Consider the following 20106-nt stretch of genomic DNA (forward strand, 5'->3'; position numbering starts at 1 on the left):
CTAAAGCCTGCAACGAGTAACATCCAGTAACCGTCTTCTTGATGTTTAAAAATTCAGTGAGCAGAGGTTCCGCAGAAAAAGCTTTGTTTTTAACCTGCAAAAACGCAGGTCAAAGCGCAGGTCATCTCTGCAAAGACATCATTAGTCAAGCATCCGCGGCTGACGCTCAAGTATTCTGGACACGATCAGAGACGAGATAGAGCCTGGTGTGGGGGGGGGGGCAATAAGAATGTACCTTGCATTTTCAAGGCTGGATGATTTATTTCTTTCATTCAATTTTCAGCAGGTACACAGACAGTATTCGTCCGTTCTGATTACTGAATCCTGACAAACAGAGGACATCTAAAGGAGAAGATTCTACGGAACACGGAAAAGCTCTTCAAGGCAGCTTGGATTGGCCGTCTCTTTGCTGTGACAGCCAATGAGAAACTTGGAGAAGAGGCACCCAACCCCTTGCATTGTCTCCCTTTCTCCCCGTTAGACTTTGCCTTTTCAGAAACAAAATAAAAAGTTCTCAGCTGCGGTTAGATAAAATAAGGCAAACACAAGCTTCCTGGATAATTGAGCTTTGTTCCCGTTCTAACATGTTCAAACCGCGGTTTATAATTAAAAGCAAATGGATACACCGAAACATCCTTACAGGGAGAAAAAAAACATAAAATGCCGCTTCTGTCTTGATTTTGATTATGCAAATGGTTGGGACATCTCAAAACTGAGAAATAGAGATTTTTTAAATCTGCCGGAACATGTTAGTCTCAAAGCCCAGACCACCTTGGGTGAAACATGCACAGAAAATTAGGTGGAGCCCTCCTAAATCTTGGGAAAGCACCCCGAACATCCACACACGTCCGGAGCAGCAGTGCCTGATAGGGCCCAAACTGAAACACGTGACTTACATTCAACATCAGCCAATCAGACTCCGTCTTTCTCCAGTGATGCAAACTGCGGTGGCTCCCAGACAACTATACATCAGACACTCACGCCAGAGCAGGTCAAACATGTAGGTCAAAATGAGCATTTTTCTTCTATAGATCTACTTCTACAGGAGATACAGAGGAAGCAATTGTGTATTGTACAACAACTACTGTACATCAGTTGAGAATATGCAGACATGGTCAAGAGGTTCAGCTGTTTTTCAGACCAAATGTCAGAATGACAGGAAATGTGATCTAAGTGATTTTCAAGGGAAACATGAAGGGAAGATGCCTCCTTATTTTCACCTGCTCCAGTTATAACACATAAATAGCAGATTTCCTTCAAAAATAAGACTTTTTTTTTTTTTTGATTGTCGGGTCCGGATTTAGATTTTACTATCCGTAAGCCGGTTACACTGCGGTGGCAGCATCATTCTTTCCCTCCCACACAGGGCATCACCCTAAAGTGGATCGATATCAGGCGATTCCGCGGGACCGCTAAGTCACTCATGCGAGGTGCCATGGTGTAATGATTTATGTTAAACTCAGCAGGACCCCGCCGTAACGCCATTGGACGCACCACGTTCGGCCCTCCCATTATCGATTCGAAGCACCGGATTGGTAAATGAATCCCGCTCATGTGACAACGGGAGATTGGCATTCCGTTAGCCTCATAATTCACTGAATAAATACGAAATTGCAGTACTTGCACGGGAAAATTGGATTAGTAATCGTTCGGCATCTCCGTTTGCTCCGAACAATGACCTTTTTTGAAAAAAAGAAAAGAAAAAAGAAGCAAAACAAAAAAGAAAGGAAATTACGTTTTATCTCTCCAGTGAGTTATCAACCGTGGTATGATTTGTCCCAAGGCTTAGCGAATCTTTATAACACACACTGACATTAATTAGCCTAAAAACGCTGCGGCGTTTTTATATTTCAGCAGCCGATAGCCTCTCCTCCTGTAAGACAGACGCACTTGCCTGCTCTCTTGACTGACCGAGGAGGTGGATTCAGAGACGGTTCAGAGCAGAAGCTGGGAAAAGCCCTGATTTCTGCGAGAGGATTTTTATTGACAGGAATGGCAGTTGCTTCAGTCGGGGAGAGAGGGAAGACTGGCTTTGCAACACTGCCTCTGGCTCTGGGTCTCAGGGATTAGAGAGCTGAGAATGGGCTGCCTGACGTCTGCTGTGTGCATCTGCATGTGTGCGCGCGCTTCTCACTGGTATACTGGTGTATATTTATGTGTCTGTTTGTGTGTGTCAGCATGTGTATGCCTTGTGTGTGCGTGTGTGTGCACATGTGTGTCTATGTGTAAGTGTCTGTGTGCGTGTGTGCGTCTATGCATATGTGCGCATGTGTCTATGTGCGTATGTGTGCGTATGTGTTTGTGTGTGTAAGTGTGCGTGCGCATGTGTGTCTATGTGTGTATGTGTACGTGTGTGTGTGCATGTGTGCATCTATGCATGTGTGTGCATGTGTGTCTATGTGTGTCTGTGTGCGTGCGTGTGTGTGTGTGTATGTGTGTGTGTGCGTGCATGTGTGCATCTATGCATGTGTGTGCATGTGTGTCTATGTGTGTCTGTGTGCGTGCGTGTGTGTGTCTGTATGCGTGCGTGTGTGTGTGTGTGTGTATGGTGTGTGTGTGTGTATGTGTGTATGGTGTGTATGTGTGTATGTGTGTGTGTGGTGTGTATGTGTGTGTATGTGTGTATGTATGTGTGTGTGTGTGTGTATGGTGTGTGTGTCTATGTATGTGTGTGTGTGTGTGTGTGTGTATTTGTGTATGGTGTGTATGGTGTGTGTGTATGTATGTGTGTATGGGGGTGTGTGAATTTGTACACTGCACTGGTAATTCCCATCCGCTCTTTAAAGCCAGTCGCCTGCATCTTTCACAAGATGGAACAATGCTGCAAAGCACTGAACGGAAGGAAGCATCTGTCACTGCTACACAGGGCTTCCGGAGTTTTCCGTCCAAGCGGCGGAAGGGTCCTGTGATGTAATATCTCAGTGAGACAGCCAGAGGGAGACGGGACTCCTCCATCATAGCACCATTCTCCAGTTTTTACTGCCATTAAGGGCTATTCTCCACGATATATCCCAGTAATAAAGGTCTTCTGGCTCCACAAATTCATTGCGGATGAAGCAAACTTTAAAGTAGTTCTAAAGAAAGTTCTCTCTTTGGGAGGTGGTGAATTTACTTTAAGCAATAGAAAAAACAACGATGACAATGACCACACCAAACCAAACACAAAAATGTATTTATTCAAATCAACATATGGATTAAACATAATGAAAAAGTGGATGCACACCAAGAATGGACAACACACACAACACACACACAAAATAAAGTTTGTAATTTAATTTAAAAAATAATTAGTACATTTAAAAAGCAAGACATGCATATCATGGGCACATTTACATTCAGATGACAACTTCAGAAAAGGTACATGCAGTAAAACAAAATAAAAAAAGGGAATTAAATCAATGACTAATATTATGCTTATCGTGTGGTAGGATGCAATGCCATGCCTGGGAGGTCTTTCACCAAAAAACAACCAATAATTTTAGAATTACACTGTAGGCCTCAGCCAATGGCACTTGACACTTTCCTCATTCGATGACACCTTGGATGGTGGTGGTGTTGCATTAAATAGTGCAAGGGCTTCAACACTGGCCCAGGGGAACCACAGGGGTGCTTATATTTCCATTTATATTCAGATATTCAGCACTTGCATTTGTCAATTGGAAGCAGTTGGTTATACTATAAACACCTGGTATCCTGGGTCTATATCATCTGCAGATCTTCTGAAGAAAAAGAAGCAGTGAACCTGGACTAGTGTGTGTGTGTTTGTGTGTGTGTATGCGTGTGTGTACTTGTGTGTGTGTGTGTGTGTGTGTGCATGCATGTGTGTTTTTGTGTTTAAGGAATGTGCAGTATCAGAGATGGGTCTGGGGTGGGGATATGGAGTGGGGTTGAGGGGATATGGTTATGGGTTGGGGTTGGGGTTGGGGTTGGGGGTAGGGTTACGGGGTGAGGTTGGGTTGGGGGGTAGGGTTATGGGGTGGGGGTAGTGGGGTGGGGTGTGGGAGTATTGGGGCAGGGCGTGTGGGGGTAGTGGGGCAGGGTGTGTCTCACTCACCAGCTCCTTCTTCTTCATGCACTCCATGAGGATGATGAAGAGGTGCTGGGCCTGTGTGCGGCTGTAGTTAAACGTCTTCTGGATGGTCACCAGCAGCTGGTCCCGCAAAGACTCGTTTATGATCCTGAGAGAGAGAGAGAGAGAGGTGAGAGAGAAGAGAGAGAGACAGAGAAAGGGGTGAGAGAAAGAGAGGAAGAGAGAGAGAAGGAGAGCAAGAGAGGGGTGCGAGAGAGAGAGAAAGAGAGAGATTGAGAGAGAGAGAAAGAGAGAGAGAGACAGGGGGGACGATATTAAAGTCAGGGAAAGCAAGATAAAGGGGAAAATAGAACGAAAGAGAGAATGAAATAGAGAGAAGTCAGCAGGGAAAGAGTACAAGACGGAAGCAAATTTGACATTTGTGATGGCGACGGAGAGAGAGAGGGAGGGAAGAGAAGAAACAAACAGAAAAAGGGGGAGATAGTGGAAAGGGAAGAAAATCAGGAAAAAGAGACAAATCAGAAGAGAGGGAACGAGGGAAGGAGGTTGATGAATATACATAACACAGGAAAAGAGGGGTTTGCAGGAGAGAGGGGGTGAGAGGAGGATGAGTGGGTACAGAGGGAAAGAAGTACACACACAATAATCAGTATCTTTTATTCCTCTCTTCTCCTCGGGCGAGATCTACAAACTACAACACATCCGATACGGCGTATCGTGTGTATATAACCCCAGTGTGGGAATGAAATTATGCAAATACGGCGAGGTGATGCATTTTTAAGCACTTGTGTACCCCACTCTGATTCACACACTAAATATGGTAAATGGCATTTACACAAGCGCTAATCTGCCGCAGAACGGCAGTGCTCGAACCTCCACACACAGGTCTCCGTGGAGACGGTAACCAGGCCACCAGCACATATCGAGAATATATGATTATTACAACAAAAGGCTTAATAGTCTTTATTAGGCTACATAAAGCATAATGAAGTGTTCCTGGTGGCAATGACCCATACAATCACTCAGAATATACAGAACGGTGATTAATGCGCCGTAACCCTTACAGCAACACAGGCAACTTTACCGCAATCATATGCTCATGATAGAGGTCAGACCTGGGTCAAATACACAATTGTCTTCGGATTCAAATATTTTTCGACACTTCACTGAGCTTGTCCGGTGTATCGGAACCTATGAAATATTCACCGCCTTCTGGTCCTCTTGGTTAGCTCAACTGCACCAGGCAAGGTCCTTCGGTCAAAGTATTTGAAACCAAAACAATTACAGCATTTGACCCAGGTCTGCTGCTGATGAAACCCACCCTCCATCCACAAACTATAGCAACATAATACAGCATGGAACAATAGCAAGGGTATCAAGTGATCATGCAGTCAAGCATGTGGTCATGTGGTGAGGTTTGGGGTCATGTGATCATGCTAGTGGTCATGTGGTCAGGTTTGGGGTCATGTGGTCATGCTTGTGGTCATGTGGTCATGCTAATTTGGTAATGCTTGCGGTCATGCTAGTGGTCATGTGCTCATGTTTAGTGGTCATGTGGTCATGCTAGGGGTCATGTGCTCAGGTTTAGTGGTCATGTGGTCATGCTTAGGGGTCATGTAGTCATGCTTGTGGTCATGTGGTCATGATTAGTGGTCATGTGGTCATGCTTAGGGGTCATGTGGTCATGCTTAGGGGTCATGTAGTCATGCTTAGTGGTCATGTGGTGGTGTGGTCATGCTTGTGTTCATGTGCTCATACTAGGGGTCATGTGGTAATGTTGGGGGACACACACCCTCCCTCCTCGGAGTACTTGTGGCCGAAGGCCAGGATGTCGGAGGCGCGGCCGCTGCCGTCACACACCACCACCGGCACAGGGGGCGTGTCCCGCAGGTACTCCAGCACGATGGAGATCACGTTCGGCCCGCCCTCCACTATCAGAGCCACCACCGGCACTCCCTGACCAATCCCTGCAGAGAGAGAGAGAGAGAGAGAGAGAGAGAGAGAGAGAGAGAGAGGGAGAGAGAGAGGGGGAGGGAGGGGGGAGAGAGAGAGAGGGGGGGAGAGAGAGAGAGAGAGAGAGAGAGAGAGGGAGAGAGGGGGGAGAGAGAGAGGGAGAGGGGGGAGAGAGAGAGAGAGGGGGGAGAGAGAGAGGGAGAGAGGGGGGAGAGAGAGAGAGGGGGGAGAGAGAGAGAGAGGGGGGGGAGAGAGAGGAAGAGGGAGGAAAAGGTGGGAGAGAGAGAGGGGGGAGGGAGGGAGAGAGAGAGTGAGAGAGAGAGAGAGGGGGGAGGGAGGGGGAGATAGAGGGAGAAAGAGAGAGAGAGAGAGAGGGGGGGGAGAGGGGGAGATAGAGGGAGAAAGAGAGAGAGGGAGAGAGAGAGATAGGGAAAGAGAGATAGGGAGAGGGAGAGGGGGGGAGAGGGAAAGAGAGAGAGGGGGGAGAGTGAGAGAGAGAGTGGGCGGGGGGAAATATGGAGGGAGGGGGAGAACAGGAGGAAATTAATGACAGAAAGAGAGAAAGGGAGAGGGCAGAGAGGGAGGGAGAGAGGGGGAGAGAACAGGAGGGAGTTAAAGATAGAAAGAGAGAAAGGGAGGGGGAGAAAGAGGGTGATGGAGAGTGATTCAAAAAGAGAGGAAGTGAAAGAGAAGGAAAGAATGAATCAGAGAGACTTTGTTTAAAAGCTCTAATTGGCAGCATCACAAAGGGAATGAACGCACTGAAGAAAGTAAAATATCCAAAAGACAACCCTGGAAACGCCACACAGCCAATCAGAATAAGCTTCTTTCACGGTCTAAAATTATAACATAAGAGAAACAATCACAATGCTTTAACCAAAATCCCTGTCTTCATTAACCACACACAGAAAGTGGGTGTGTATGAGATAGACAGACAGACAGAAGTTGCAAAAGAGACCTCATGACCATCTTGCAACCAAACAGCCTTATAATACCCGGCTGCATGATCTTGTTGAGTTTGCAATTCAGGGGTGGTCTGTGTAATTACGTATCTGAAAGGTACATTTATATTCATGCGCAGAATGTTATATGTAACGTAAGCAGTTGCTTTCCTTCCTACACAGTAAAGACACGTTGTGGCAGATTTTTGCCCGTTTCTGTCCTGGGGACATTGCACAGATCCGCTAACCTCACTACTGGGGACTGCACTGTCTGATCGCAGTGGGCAGTTAGCCTCGGGCTATCCGGTAGCCTGGAGGCTACGGACAGACTGCTCTCACACAAATAAGCCGCTATGTTTCCCTCTCCACTAGTTCAGAGAGATTTCTAATCACAGCTCCCCCAAGAACACACAGGCGTCCCCCCGGAGTGGAGGGAGGGAAGGAGGGAAAGAGAGAGCAAGAGAGGGAGAGCGAGAGAGATTGGCCTAAGTGTCAGTAATTAAGCGGAAATAACAGCTATTAGCAGTGATTAAAAGTAATTAATAGCTGTGACTGTGACCGGTGTGTGGGGGGGGGGTGTTGGGCACGTACGGGAGGGGTGGCCTTAAGAAGCCCCGTCACAATATTCTGCAAATTATCACATTTCTGCAAAGCCCTGACCCAATCACCTCAGAAAACCCCCAAAACAATAAGATATTGCTTTCAAAAATGTCCTTACTCGTGAACACTCCACAGGCTTTTCATTACAGTTTCCTCTACAGTTTCATTTTGTTTCAGATGAATTTCCGTCTACTGTCATCTGCGAACGTTATAGTCTCTCAGATCGGCCATCTTGCTGCCGTAGTCGAGATGAAACCATCGCGTAACTGAAAGCCTTCATTTCTAGCAGCCGTGCTGAGGCCAGAACAGCTAGGGCAGGGGTGCACTACTCCTGTACCAATTGTAGTTTTACTTTTCTGACAGCTCCATAAACTACCGTGGTTCACTTGAGCACAGTAAAATATTTAGAATACACTTGCCGTCTGAGGCTATAGCTGGTGCTTTTACAAATATCAGCTCAAGATATTATTGAGTTCATGAAATAATTAAGAACAGAAGTTGGGAGAAAATCCTGAAACGGACCGGCCCTTGTTGTGCACCCCTGAGCAGGTGAGTGCACTTTTCACAGAGCTCTGGTCACACATTATTAGTGCCTCAAACCCACATTCTTGCTCCTTCTAATCCCATTGGTCCTCGTTGGTAAAACTAGGGTCAAGGCTCAAGGTCAAGGGCAAGGTTACTGTAGGTAGCTTGGGTTGGAATATGGATGTCACTGGTTATATTTCAACAGGAAATGTGTTTGCATGATTTAGAGTGATGTTTGGCCCAAAGGTGGACGTGCGACCAGGCTGACAGTCTTTGGTCTTTGAAAACTGCTAAAAAGCAGCCCTATCATACACCTCTGCCATCCCCAGGGGGCACTAGTGAGCCTGCAGGTTGTGTTAAATGGCCTTCGCTGTAAACTGCAGTTTGAAACTGTAAACTGCAGTTTGAAACTGTAAACTGCAGTTTGAAACTTGTGGTGACATTTGAGTATTTTTGGCCTGGTCTTCGTGAATTCTGAAAAGGAGGCGCATGAGATGGAGAGAGAGGGGAGTGTCGGTCCTGTCACCCCTCGTTCACCCCACTGGCGCACAGATGGTCCTGCTTTTGAAGTTTGGGAGCCAGAAATTAGGAGTCACCCATTCAGACCGCTGCCCGTGTGCATCCAGACACAATGACAGTGAAGTGTGGAGAAAATGAGCTCCTCAGTCACGGTCACTTATTAAAGCTCAACTGTGAGTCGCTGTTCAGGGCTGCTGCTAAAAAAATATATATTTCTGTCACCACCAAAAAAAAAAAAGCTTGACTTCACCATTTAATTCTGGGATAAGAGCTTCTGCCAACCAAATAAACATGGACAAATGAGGCTGTCAACGAACATACCGTTCTTAATGTGACCCAGTCTGCCTTTCAAAAATAGCCAGAGCTTCATGAGTTTTACTCATCCCATCGGAGTGAAATTCAGCTTTGAGAACCTTATTTTCACCCTCCTATTAACGTTGCGTAACTGAGAAGTTGGGGATACAGCTTTACGGCCAGAAGAAGCTGCCACTAAAAATGTTTTTTATTTCTTATTTGGTCATGACTGTTGGGTATAGTTTTGTTGTAACTGCCTCTAGGTCAGCGGAGAATGTTAATGTTGTTGTGTATCTACACTAACCGTTCCGGATATCACAGCAGTACAGCCGAATGTAATCCTCTGCAGATGTTAAATACCACCAGACAAAAGAATGGGAATGGATGTTGGAGTGAAATCCCTGTTTGGGAGAGAGGGACTCCAGGCGGAAGGCTTCAGCCCGGAAGACACAGTGGATTTGTAGGGATATTTCTGATGTGCTGACGTCAGCACATCACTCACACATTGCAGTCCACCCACGTGAAAAAAAATTGAGAACATGTTTCAGTGATTCACATCCTTTCAGCGTTTGAGCTTTTGTTTGGGCCTGTTTGCAAATGTATGCATCGATATTACGATAGTCTGAGCAGATGGGCGAAGCTCACATTCCTTCTGTGTTCTTGAAGGAGGCTTTTTTTTTTTTTTTTTGGTAGCAGGGGTTTTGGGTGCTGTGTTTATGAGAAGGTGTATGACTTGTTCGGTTTCGCCGTTAACAGAAGGGAGAAGTATCAATGTTGGGTATACAGCGTGGACCATCTGCTTAGTCCATGGTAATATCTGGGGCCCCATATGGTCACATAATCAAGCCTTGAAGAAGAGAGAGAAAGAGAGGGAGAGAGAGATGAGACGAGGCATATAACAGGATCAGACAAACCTCTGTTCTGTCATCTCCGACTAGAAATGAGTCATTCTGTTGGGAGCTGCAGGCCGGTTCAGAAGCGGACGGGTGCTGTACGCTTTGATGCACCATCGTGACGCTTACGCACGGACCGGCGATGGCTGATTTTACACGCCAACAGGACGGCCGGGATGGATTGGCGATACCTGTTTCTACACATCATCTCAACGTGGGTGATGTGTGACGGCCATACCAATGTCAGAGAACAGGGGTGTGAGTTCTTTTCGACCGCACAGAGTCGAGACCTCGCTTAACGTCTCATCCCAGAACCTATCTTGGCTCAAGGCTGATTCTAAAATTAAAAACTGGGGCCAAAGCAGATGTCTGACATGCCATCGTGCACCAACAAGCCCCGAACACCGTCGCTTGAATGAGAATTTGCTTTGTGGACAGGTCAAGGTTTTAATTTTACCCATGAAGCTACTACGTACAGTAACGCTATGTGATTAGATGAACACCTCGCTGGCCAGCAGAGGACTCCTTCAGATTTCCTCCCATTGGAGAGTTTTTCACCACGGTTTATACCTCACATGCTCACTATTTTAAGGCGGCACGGATGGTGCAGTGGGTAGCACTGCCGCCTCACAGCAAGGAGGTCCTGGGTTCGAATCCCCGTCGGCCGGGGCCTCTCTGTGCGGAGTGTGCATGTTCTCCCCGTGTCTTTGTGGGTTTCCTCCAGGTACTCCGGTTTCCTCCCACAGACATGCAGGATAGGCTGATTGGAGAGTCTAAATTGCCCGTAGGTATGAGTGTGTGAGTGAATGGTGTGTGTGCCCTGCGATGGACTGGTGACCTGTCAAGGGTGTATTCCTGCCTTTCGCCCAATGTATGCTGGGATAGGCTCCAGCCCCCCTGTGACCCCGTTCAGGATAAGCGGGTTCAGATAATGAATGGATGGATGCTCACTATTTGGGAGTTCTGGCCTGGCGTTTTCTTTTGCCCTTCTGTTACTCTGCAAAGCATCCTTCTGACAGTCTTCTGTAAAATGCGGCATACAAATATAATAACATTTAATTTAATTTTCTGCAATGCTAATATACACTCACTGAGCACATTATTAGGTATTTATTGGAATTATTTGTCTTCTGCTGCTGTAGTCTATCCACTAAGAGGTTTGATGCGTTGTATGGTCAAAGATGCTCTTCTGCAAACCACTGTTGTAATATGTGGTTATTTGCATTACCATCACCATCCTGTCTGGCCCTTCCCCTCTGACCTCTCTCATTAACAACATATTTCTGCCCTCAGAACAGCCGCTCACTGGATATTCTTTGTTTTTCTCACCATTCTCTACAAACTCTGTTGTGCCGGAAAATCTCAGTTTCTGAGATACTCAAACCACCCTGTCCGGCACCAACAATCATGCCACGGTCAAAGTCACTTAAATCACATTTCTTCCCCATTCTGACATTTGGTCTGTAAAACAACTGAACCACTTGACCATGTCTGCATGCTTTTATGCATTTAGTTGCTGCCACATGATTGGCTAATTAAATATTTGCCCTAACAAGCAGGTGTACAGGTCTACCAAGTGCTCACTGAGTGTATATTCCTGGACTTGCGTTTGAAGGACAGCACCTCCCTACAGGAGGTGGCAGAGTAGCGAAAAGGCTGTAACTGTGTTACATGTCAAGGGTGTTGAGGCAGGGAGAGTTTGGCCGCGAGCGAAATAACACTTTCTTTCACACATCTGCTCCGGCAGGTTTACACAGAAGAAGAAGAAAGAAAAAGCTCCAGCCTTCACCAGCAGGAAAAGACACACAATGCCCCCCCCCCCCCCCTCTCTCTCTCCTTCCTTCTTTCCCAATCTGTCTGGCACACACGCAATTACCGGAGATGAGGTTTGGGTGGACAGGCTCCTCAGGCCCACAGTGGATGCTGGGTATGGAGAGAACTCTTAAAGCCTGTCGCTTTCCTTCCTCCTCTGACAGATTAGCCAAAGCTCACACCACCGGGGCCCGCTGTCCAACAGAGCTCCCAGAGATAGAGAGGCTAAGAAAGGCATTTGTTTTGAAGGAAACTGGCAGAGGGCGTTAAGATTTTTGGGCCAACTGGACGTGTCGAGAACAGGCAACTGCCGCTCGAAGGTTAAACACACTCGAGACGTTCCACACACTGGCAGATAGGCCCGAGGTTAATTTGGTGTTATATCCTTGCATGACCTGGCTGTCCTATTTCAGGCCAGACTAGACAGGGTAAATAGCTGTCGTGTACAAGCAAACATAGCTTTTCGGAGTATTCCAACACTAAGTGAAATATTCTTTTTCCGTTTAACTAAAATATTGTTTGTCAAACATCGCAAATGAAAAGGGTAAATAACAAATTAAACCCTTTTCATCAAACAAACACATAATTCATGAATACACAAACGAAATCTAAAATCTATCATAAACAAAATAATTCCAGCTTTTTACACAATCATTACTCATTTTTCAGCATTGTCTAACTTTTAATTAGCAGACTCATTCGAAATACTCTTTTCACTGCGAAACGTTTTCTCCTATTTTTCACAAGGAAACTATGAAACAGACTAAATTTACCAGTGACCAAATTAAATGTACTTTCATTAACCTAATTCAACTAAAGGTTGATCAGGTGACCAAACTAATGAGAGCCAGGATGTGGTGGTTCTTCAACAGCCAGTGTGAACTGAGAACTTGAGGTAGAGTGGGTGCAGAAATTGCAGATTTTAACCGAGGAAAAGGAGGAGGAGGAGGCCAGGTGAGCGATGTTCATGCAGGATTCACCGGATGGGGGGATGATCTGATCGGAGGAGGAGGAGGAGAGAAGGTGTGAGGGAGGAGGGGTAGATGCTGGTGATGACAACTGAACGTCCCTTTGCCTTCCCAGCCCCCTTCATTCATTCTCAGGCATAGGATGACAAAGGGAAGCCCACAGGTCACATGACCAGATGGGTGAGGGGGGGGGGGGGGGGGGGGGCGAGTCAGACCGCCGCGTGCTCCTTGCTGGTTTCCCACAATCCCCTGTTCCTTTTTCTCTGTGGTTAACCCGGGAAAAGCACAGAACATTCCTCCAAAGACACATAATCCGTCACCCTCGATGGATTCCCCGTGGTGGGAGAAGGGAGGTTGTGTCTCTCACACAATAATGATTCCATATTTGGCGGTGGGTAGGCTGCCTAACCTGGCGGTCTTGCCGTCAAAACCGCCACCATTTTGACAGCAGGCGAGTGAGGGGGAAATGGCTGATGCATGTGACTCCTGTCACATAGCATGTCGCTCGACACATGAGTGGCAGAGGGAAAATGACAATGTTATACACTCACTGAGCACTTAATTAGGTATTCATTTGACTTTTTTTTAGACTTATTAAGTCTTCTGCTGCTGTAGCCTATCCACTTAAAGGTTTGATGCGTTGTGTGTTCAGAGATGGTCTTCTGTATACCACTGTTGTAATGTGTGGTTATTTGCGTTACTGTCACCTTCCTGTTAGCTTTTACCAGTCTGGCCCTTCTCCACTGACCTTTTGCATTAACATGGTGTTTCTGCCTGAAGAAATGCTGCTCACTGGATGCTTTTTGTTTTTCGCACAATTCTCTGCAAACTCTAGAGACTGCTATGCGTGACAATCCCTGGATATCAGCAGTTTCTGAGATACCTGTCTGGTACCAACAGTCATTCCAAGGTCGAAATCACAGAGATCATATTTTTTCCCCCATTCTGTTGATGTGAACATTAACTGAAGCTCCTGACCCACATCTACATGATTGAATGCATTGCGCTGCTGCCACACGATTGGCTGATTAGATAAATCACATGAATAAGTAGGTGTACACAAATAAAGTGCTCAGTGAGTGTATCTCTCAGTGAAAAGCTGTGCGGTTTTCACAATGGGAAAATCAGAGCGGGAGCCTCACCCAGGAGTTCTGACATAATGAGACATTCTGAGCCCTCAGAACGACCAGAAAAATAAATAAAACAGTCCTCGCAAACACTGAGGTCCCCACAAGACAGGTAGGTAATCAGTTGAAATAAAATTACTAAGAGACGCAATACACACACACACACACACACACACACCCTTCCTTCCATAACCGCACTGTATTATATTTGATCCGTAAAGCGTATGGAGAGCCGTCAGGAAGGCAGCCGATGTCCAAATTCAGAACGGACAGCTGTAATCCATCACTGCCCGGCTTACTTGGTTTCGGTTTCAAATAGGAATCTGCATCTTTTTGCCGAGCTCATTCAATTCCTGCCGGGGAACACAATTCAAATACAAACTCGCTGTAACACAAATCTATTTCGGGAGTCTACGGTGAAAACCCTCGAGGGGGCACGGGAGTGGGGCGGAAGCAAGGGGGAAAATAATTTTGTTTCATTCAAATGTGTCTGATTCCTGGGCTTCCGTAATAAATAGAAATTGAAGATGACAAGAGGCATGTGACAGCTTCTAAATCAGAGGTGGGTGGAAATACACGCACTCACAATCACAATTATGCCCACACATTTGTCATGCCTGAGCAGTGGGCTTAAGATTTGACAGTCAGCACTGCTTTTCACAGACCTGCTTTGGAGCTATTTCAGGTAGTGCGGATCAGCTGCTAGTCTGTCAACCTGATGAAATCTCTTGCAGAGGTGTGGTGTTGCTCTCTGTAAGCCTTTGAGGGGTGGGTGGGGGGGTTTGGGGACGGAGGTGTGTTGAGGGGAAGGGGGCGGACTGGGTCTCACTTTTTTTGCTGACAGCATCGCAGGAAAACGTACTCGAAAGTCAGGAGCTGTCAGCCTGGCTGGATGTGACTGCGCTGATGCTGACTTGTGATAGGTCCTGGATGCCCTGGTAAAGGCATGTGATCGGAGCCTATTGTGTTTGTACCATCCATCTCGCTGAAGACTGGAACAAAATGTACAGTACATGTCGTACCCGCCTAATATTTTAGAGTGAGCGTGTGATTGGATGGTACTCTGTTGTTCATATCAGCGGGGGCTTTTGATTGGACCACAGCCTATTTGCTCTTTAAGTCTGAGCACTGGGTTTGCTATTTTAAAGTGGGTGCGTGATTGGATAGTTCTGTGCTTGTCGTTTCAGTGCTGGTGTGTGTTTGCAGCAGAATATTTTTTTCATTTTGGTGAGGGCATGTGATTGGACTATACTGTGTTTGCTGTTTAAATTTTTGTGTGTGATTGGATCAATACTGTGTTTCCTGTTTCAGTACTGGCACTTGATTGAACCATACTGTACTTGCTGATTCAGTGCTGGCAATACGATTGGACCATACTGTGTTTATTTCAGTGCTGACATGGAACTGGACCATACAGTGCTTGTCGTTTCAGTGATGGCACATGATTGGACCGTGATGTGTGTGCCGTCTCAGTATGCGCACGTGATTGGACCGTGATGTGCAGGTTTGCCCAGTGACACCATGCGATTGGCTCTGCACTCACTGGTGTTGATCTTCTGCAGGGAGATGTGCTTCTCCAGCTGCCGGCGGAGTTTGACCTCTGCTCCGTACTTCCCCGTGGTCCCGTTATCGGCCAGGATGAAGTGGGAGTGCAGGCTGTTCAGGACCGTCAGCTTGCTCAGGGGGTTGGACATGGTCTGGTACGGTCTGACCACCTGTACAGGTAACATGGCACCGTGAACAAAACACAACCATCATGCGCAGTCTGACCACCTGTTTAACCCACCAGACCTCAAATCCATAATTGGATTCAAATCCTTTCCTACATTTTACTGAGATTGTCTACTGTGTTAGAACCTATGGGATACTCCCAAAAAGTGCTTCCCATCTGGTCCTGGTTCGTTGGCTCAGTTGCACCAGGCAAGATCAAACAAGCACAGAAAAGTATTTGAATCCAAAACAATGACATATTTCACCCAGGTCTGTAACCCACACATCAATGAACACACGGACGTCTTGCCTTCGACTGACTGTTCAATATCGCAGCACCACAACCAACACGCGTCCTCCTGTGTGAGTCTCACAAAAACATTCCACAGAAATTTTTCTTCTTTACGATTTTATGTATTCCAGATTTACTTCCAATGTTAAAGAAGCTGAAAAATGTGCCCAGTGGTGATACTCAGGGTAACCTTTAACAGGCTTTTCTGACGCACAGTGTGCGATGGCGCAGATTTCCTGAGAGCGCTCGTTTATTTTCCAGTCTCCTGTGGAAGGCCACCGTTAGATTATCCATTTAAAAGCCCAGCAATTCTCGCTTTTATCCAGCTGCAAGGTAAATCCATTCACAGCACGGTTCGGCTGAAGACAAAAGGCTGAGATAAAACTCAGGGGCGGGGGGGAAGAGTACAGCACATATCTTTTTGACACAATCGTATATAGCGTGATAATTGAATTTGGTTGAATAAAAGGGGTATTGGCCTACATGTATGGTATAGCACCGGAATAGTCCTGGTACAGGGGTAAAAAAAAAAACACACTCCACCCTCCTAATTAAAGAACCTGGTTGGGTGGGTGAGCATCCCTGGTCCACTTTAGTGAGGCTATAAATACTCGATTTCCCTCTCTGTCCTACTTCAAAACCACTGAATTATTAATGGCCTCTATTTAATACCAGCTTGCTTTGAGCCAGGCGTTTTAAGCTGATCTTTAACTGTCTGTCTCAGAGCAGGAACCAGCATCTTTTTAAGATAATAATAATAAAGCAAAGCCAGAAATTAAATTAAGTAATAAATGTAAAAGGCTGATTGTCCTCACTGGGACTGATCACTATATTACAGCACATATCCACTGCAATATCCTGGGTATAATGAATATAAAGAACAATAAGTAGTGCAGATATCAACTCTGAAAGCTGAGGTAGCCAGAACAGGCAGGCTGCAGGCAACTGACTATCCAGAGGGGGCGCTGTTGTTCAAACTCGCTGACCGAAGCCCTCCCTCCCTGGTTGCCCACATCCAATCGCATTACAGGCTGGATTATAGGGTGTGTGCCTTAGCTGGACACAGACATTATCTCAAACTTTAGTCCTGGGGCCTGTTTCATGAAGCAGGATTAGTGAGTTAGCTGGATAACTGCACTGAGTAAAACCCGGAACAGCTCGTTTCTTCAGTCCATGTTCCAGATTTGGGACGTTTCCGGGTTTTACACAGAACAGTTATCCAGTAATCCTTTGTGATACAGGGCCATGAAGGACTGGAAACAGTGTGTGGACTCATTAGCCGACAAATGATAAACTAAGCACTGAACTGCTGAAACCTTCCAAAAAAAAAAACAAGCAGACAATGTGGCTGCCCAGGACCGCAGTTTCACTGTATATCCCCGCCCGAGACACACTGCAGCCCTCCAGCAGCCAGGCTGAATAGCCCTGCAGGATCCCGGGTTCCACCTGGCCTTCTCCGCGCGCTCGTTTCCCAGTGAGATGGAAAGAGAGTGACACCCGCAAAGAGCGGCGGCGCATGGGGCTGATGCATAATTCACCAAACTCTGCTGCGCGCGCTTCAAACACTTCCTGCTGGAAACAGTGCCTAAAATGTTCCAGTTATCCTGTTACATCACCAATCCCCAGAAAGGATGATGTGAGAGAGAGAGAGAACAGCGTGTGCGTTACAGAGAGAGTGAGAGAAAGAGAGAGGGCTCAGAGAGAGTGAAAGAGAGATAGAGGGAGTGAGAGGGAGACAGAGAAGAGTGCATGACAGAGACAGAGAGAGAGAGAGAGAGAGAGAGAGAGAGGGAGGGAAAGAGGGAGAGAGGAAGGGAGGGCGCAAAGAGAGTTTGAGAGAGGACTTAGAGAGAATGAAAGAGAGAGAGAGTGAGGGGGAGAGAGAGAATAGTGTGTGCATGACAGAGACAGAGAGAGAGAGAGAGAGAGAGAGAGAGCGAGAGAAAGAGTGGGAGGGCTCAAGGGGAGTTTGAGAGAGCCCTTAAGGAGAGTCAGAGGGAGACAGGGAAAAAAGAGACACTCCAAGGTGTGGTTTATCGACTGTGTCCCAGAGCCTGCTGCAATGAAGTCTTTTTAAAAAAAAAAGAAAAACCTCTTTACCGACAGAGTATTGATCAGCAGGCACAACTCATTAACTTACAAGAATTATTTTGTCTGGGAATTAATCCAGAACAAGCACACCTCTCCGACAGTACTTTCCTGTAAATGTGATTTATAAGCAGGACCGTGTCTAGTTTGGGGGGGGGGGGTGGAGGGCTCAATATTCTCAGGGGCATCACTGGAAAAACATGAACCATAATGCTATACCGCCATGTTCAACAGGGGCTTGTATTAAAAATGAGGACCTGCCCTTTCACAATTCTTTCTGTAAGAATGCTAATCAGCTTCTGTGATTGCTGAAATGAATGAGGACCAGAGCACAATGGGGCCAAGTTGCAGGCTTTTGTCCATATTGGCATTCAGTCTTTGACGGCGCCTTTTACAGTAGAGAGGAGAGGAAGGCAACACGCACCGTGTCACACTCAATAAAGACCCTGTGCTCTGCGGGCCCTCTGGGGGACGCAAAGCATGCTGGGACATCTCTGTGAACTCATTCATCAGAGGGGACGATGGTGTGGGCTTAAGAAGCACTTCTACATTCCGCAGGACAGAATCCATTATTCTTTCTTTCACACCTTCCACACACAGACACACACGCACCACATGCGCGCGCACAAGCATACACGTGCGCACACACACACACACAGGCAGGCACACACACACACACACACAAAGGGACTGAATGAATGCAGTTAATCTTCCTACATTCCAGACAATGAGGTGCCAAGGTCCATTTTCGCTTTGGGGATGTACCTGCATTTAAAGGCGTCTCTGTTTCATCCCTCTCCCCACACACACACACACACACACACACACAAACACAGCCCCGTATGTTCCCAGCGTATCCCCCAGGACGTACGTCTTTGCCGATGAGGTCCTCCTGGTTCTCCACGATCCCCCAGGGGGCGATGCCGATGGTGCAGATCTTCCCCCGCGATTTGGTGGCGTGATCCTTCAGGGCATCCCCGACGTGGCGGATGACCCCTGCAACAGCGTGGGGGGGGGGGGGGGGGGTCAGGACGGACAGATCGATACGCGCTTCCTCAAACCCCCCCGCCCCCCCGACCAATCTCATCCCCTGCTTCACCTCGGCCCCTCCTGTGGGACCGTACATGCATTTGAGATCTCTGTAATGTTTCATCCCTCCCGCCCGACTCTACACTTCCCAGCAGTGCTGGCTTTGGTCTGACACTCATCCACACAGCCTCCCTCCTCCAGACTGCCCCCAGGCACTGGAGCTGAGTCTCTGTTTGTGCTCCCCTGGACCCCAGCGCTTTTACTGAAACAGCCTGGGAACACGAGACTAATGGGTCTACTGCTGGGGAAAATATACATACAGAAGGCATACGACCTAAGTGCTAAGTGATGGGCCAAGGAACCCTTTTCATTTTCACACACTAAATCTGTTTTCAGTGCTCTGATCCAGGAATTACAGACTACAGATGTGTAAGTATGAATTTGTACATTACATTACATTACATTACGTGGCATTTAGCAGACGCTCTTATCCAGAGCGACGTACAACAAAGTACATGTTATTACTTAATGATGATAATGCATTCTGCATAACTAACAATCAACTAATAATAACAATAGTCAAACTTTACAGTAAGGTCACATTAATCAGCATTAGTTTATGTATTTCATAACTAACTCATGTATTAGTGACATGAATATTGATACATTAGCAAAATATAAGATACATGTATAAATTATAGTTTTTCATTCCAATATGAATTGGCATTAAATAATGTAGTTGTTAGCAACTCCAGTAGTTAATGCCAATTCATGTAGCAATAATAATAATTCAGAAACATTTGGCTTTCTTACACCTGATGTCTAAACGTGTAGGAGTCAATAGTAGCGACAGGCACAATGTGCTGTAATCATCTTTCAGTGAGATTTTAAAACAGAAATAAGATGGCCCCCTCCTGCTGTGGTCATTAAAGATTTGATGATGTGTACTGCAGCAGATGGAAAATAGTGCAGATGTACCTAAAGGGACTAATGCTAAAAGGGACACCGTCTTATATCTTCAAGATATCACCACGCCCAACAAGCCAGCCAGACACCTCCGTTCTGCAACCTCTGGGTGCCCGATTTCTTTTTGAGACAACACTGTTATCGGCACTGCTATATTGTAAAGATAGCGTAGCTGTGTGCCGGTATTTACTTTTGTTTACAATAATTTATTTGTTGGTTTGTTAGGCCAACTTCACACTTGCAGATAATAAATGGGTCTTCTTGGTGATATTACACTTGTGTATTCCTGAGGGCAACACGGATGTTCTCCTCTCCTGTTCTCTGAGCCAGTCTAGACAAGACAATCTGAGTGATTGTAA

General features: G+C 46.5%; 1 protein-coding gene across 6 annotated transcripts in view; it reads right to left on the reverse strand.

The window, feature by feature from the left end:
* Positions 1 to 20106, reverse strand: part of trpm3 (transient receptor potential cation channel, subfamily M, member 3) — a 187611-nt gene that overhangs the window by 49556 nt on the left and 117949 nt on the right. For all 6 annotated transcript variants that reach the window (XM_061259587.1, XM_061259586.1, XM_061259590.1 and 3 more), the window contains exons 5-8: positions 18624 to 18748; positions 15206 to 15377; positions 5823 to 5997; positions 4055 to 4178 (exon numbers count right to left, since the gene is read on the reverse strand). In XM_061259587.1, coding sequence (XP_061115571.1) covers positions 4055 to 4178; positions 5823 to 5997; positions 15206 to 15377; positions 18624 to 18748 — 596 coding nt within the window. The remainder of the gene's footprint in view (positions 1 to 4054; positions 4179 to 5822; positions 5998 to 15205; positions 15378 to 18623; positions 18749 to 20106) is intronic.

Source organism: Conger conger, chromosome 11, assembly GCF_963514075.1.
Source record: "Conger conger chromosome 11, fConCon1.1, whole genome shotgun sequence".
In the NCBI taxonomy this organism is placed as follows: Eukaryota; Metazoa; Chordata; class Actinopteri; order Anguilliformes; family Congridae; genus Conger; species Conger conger.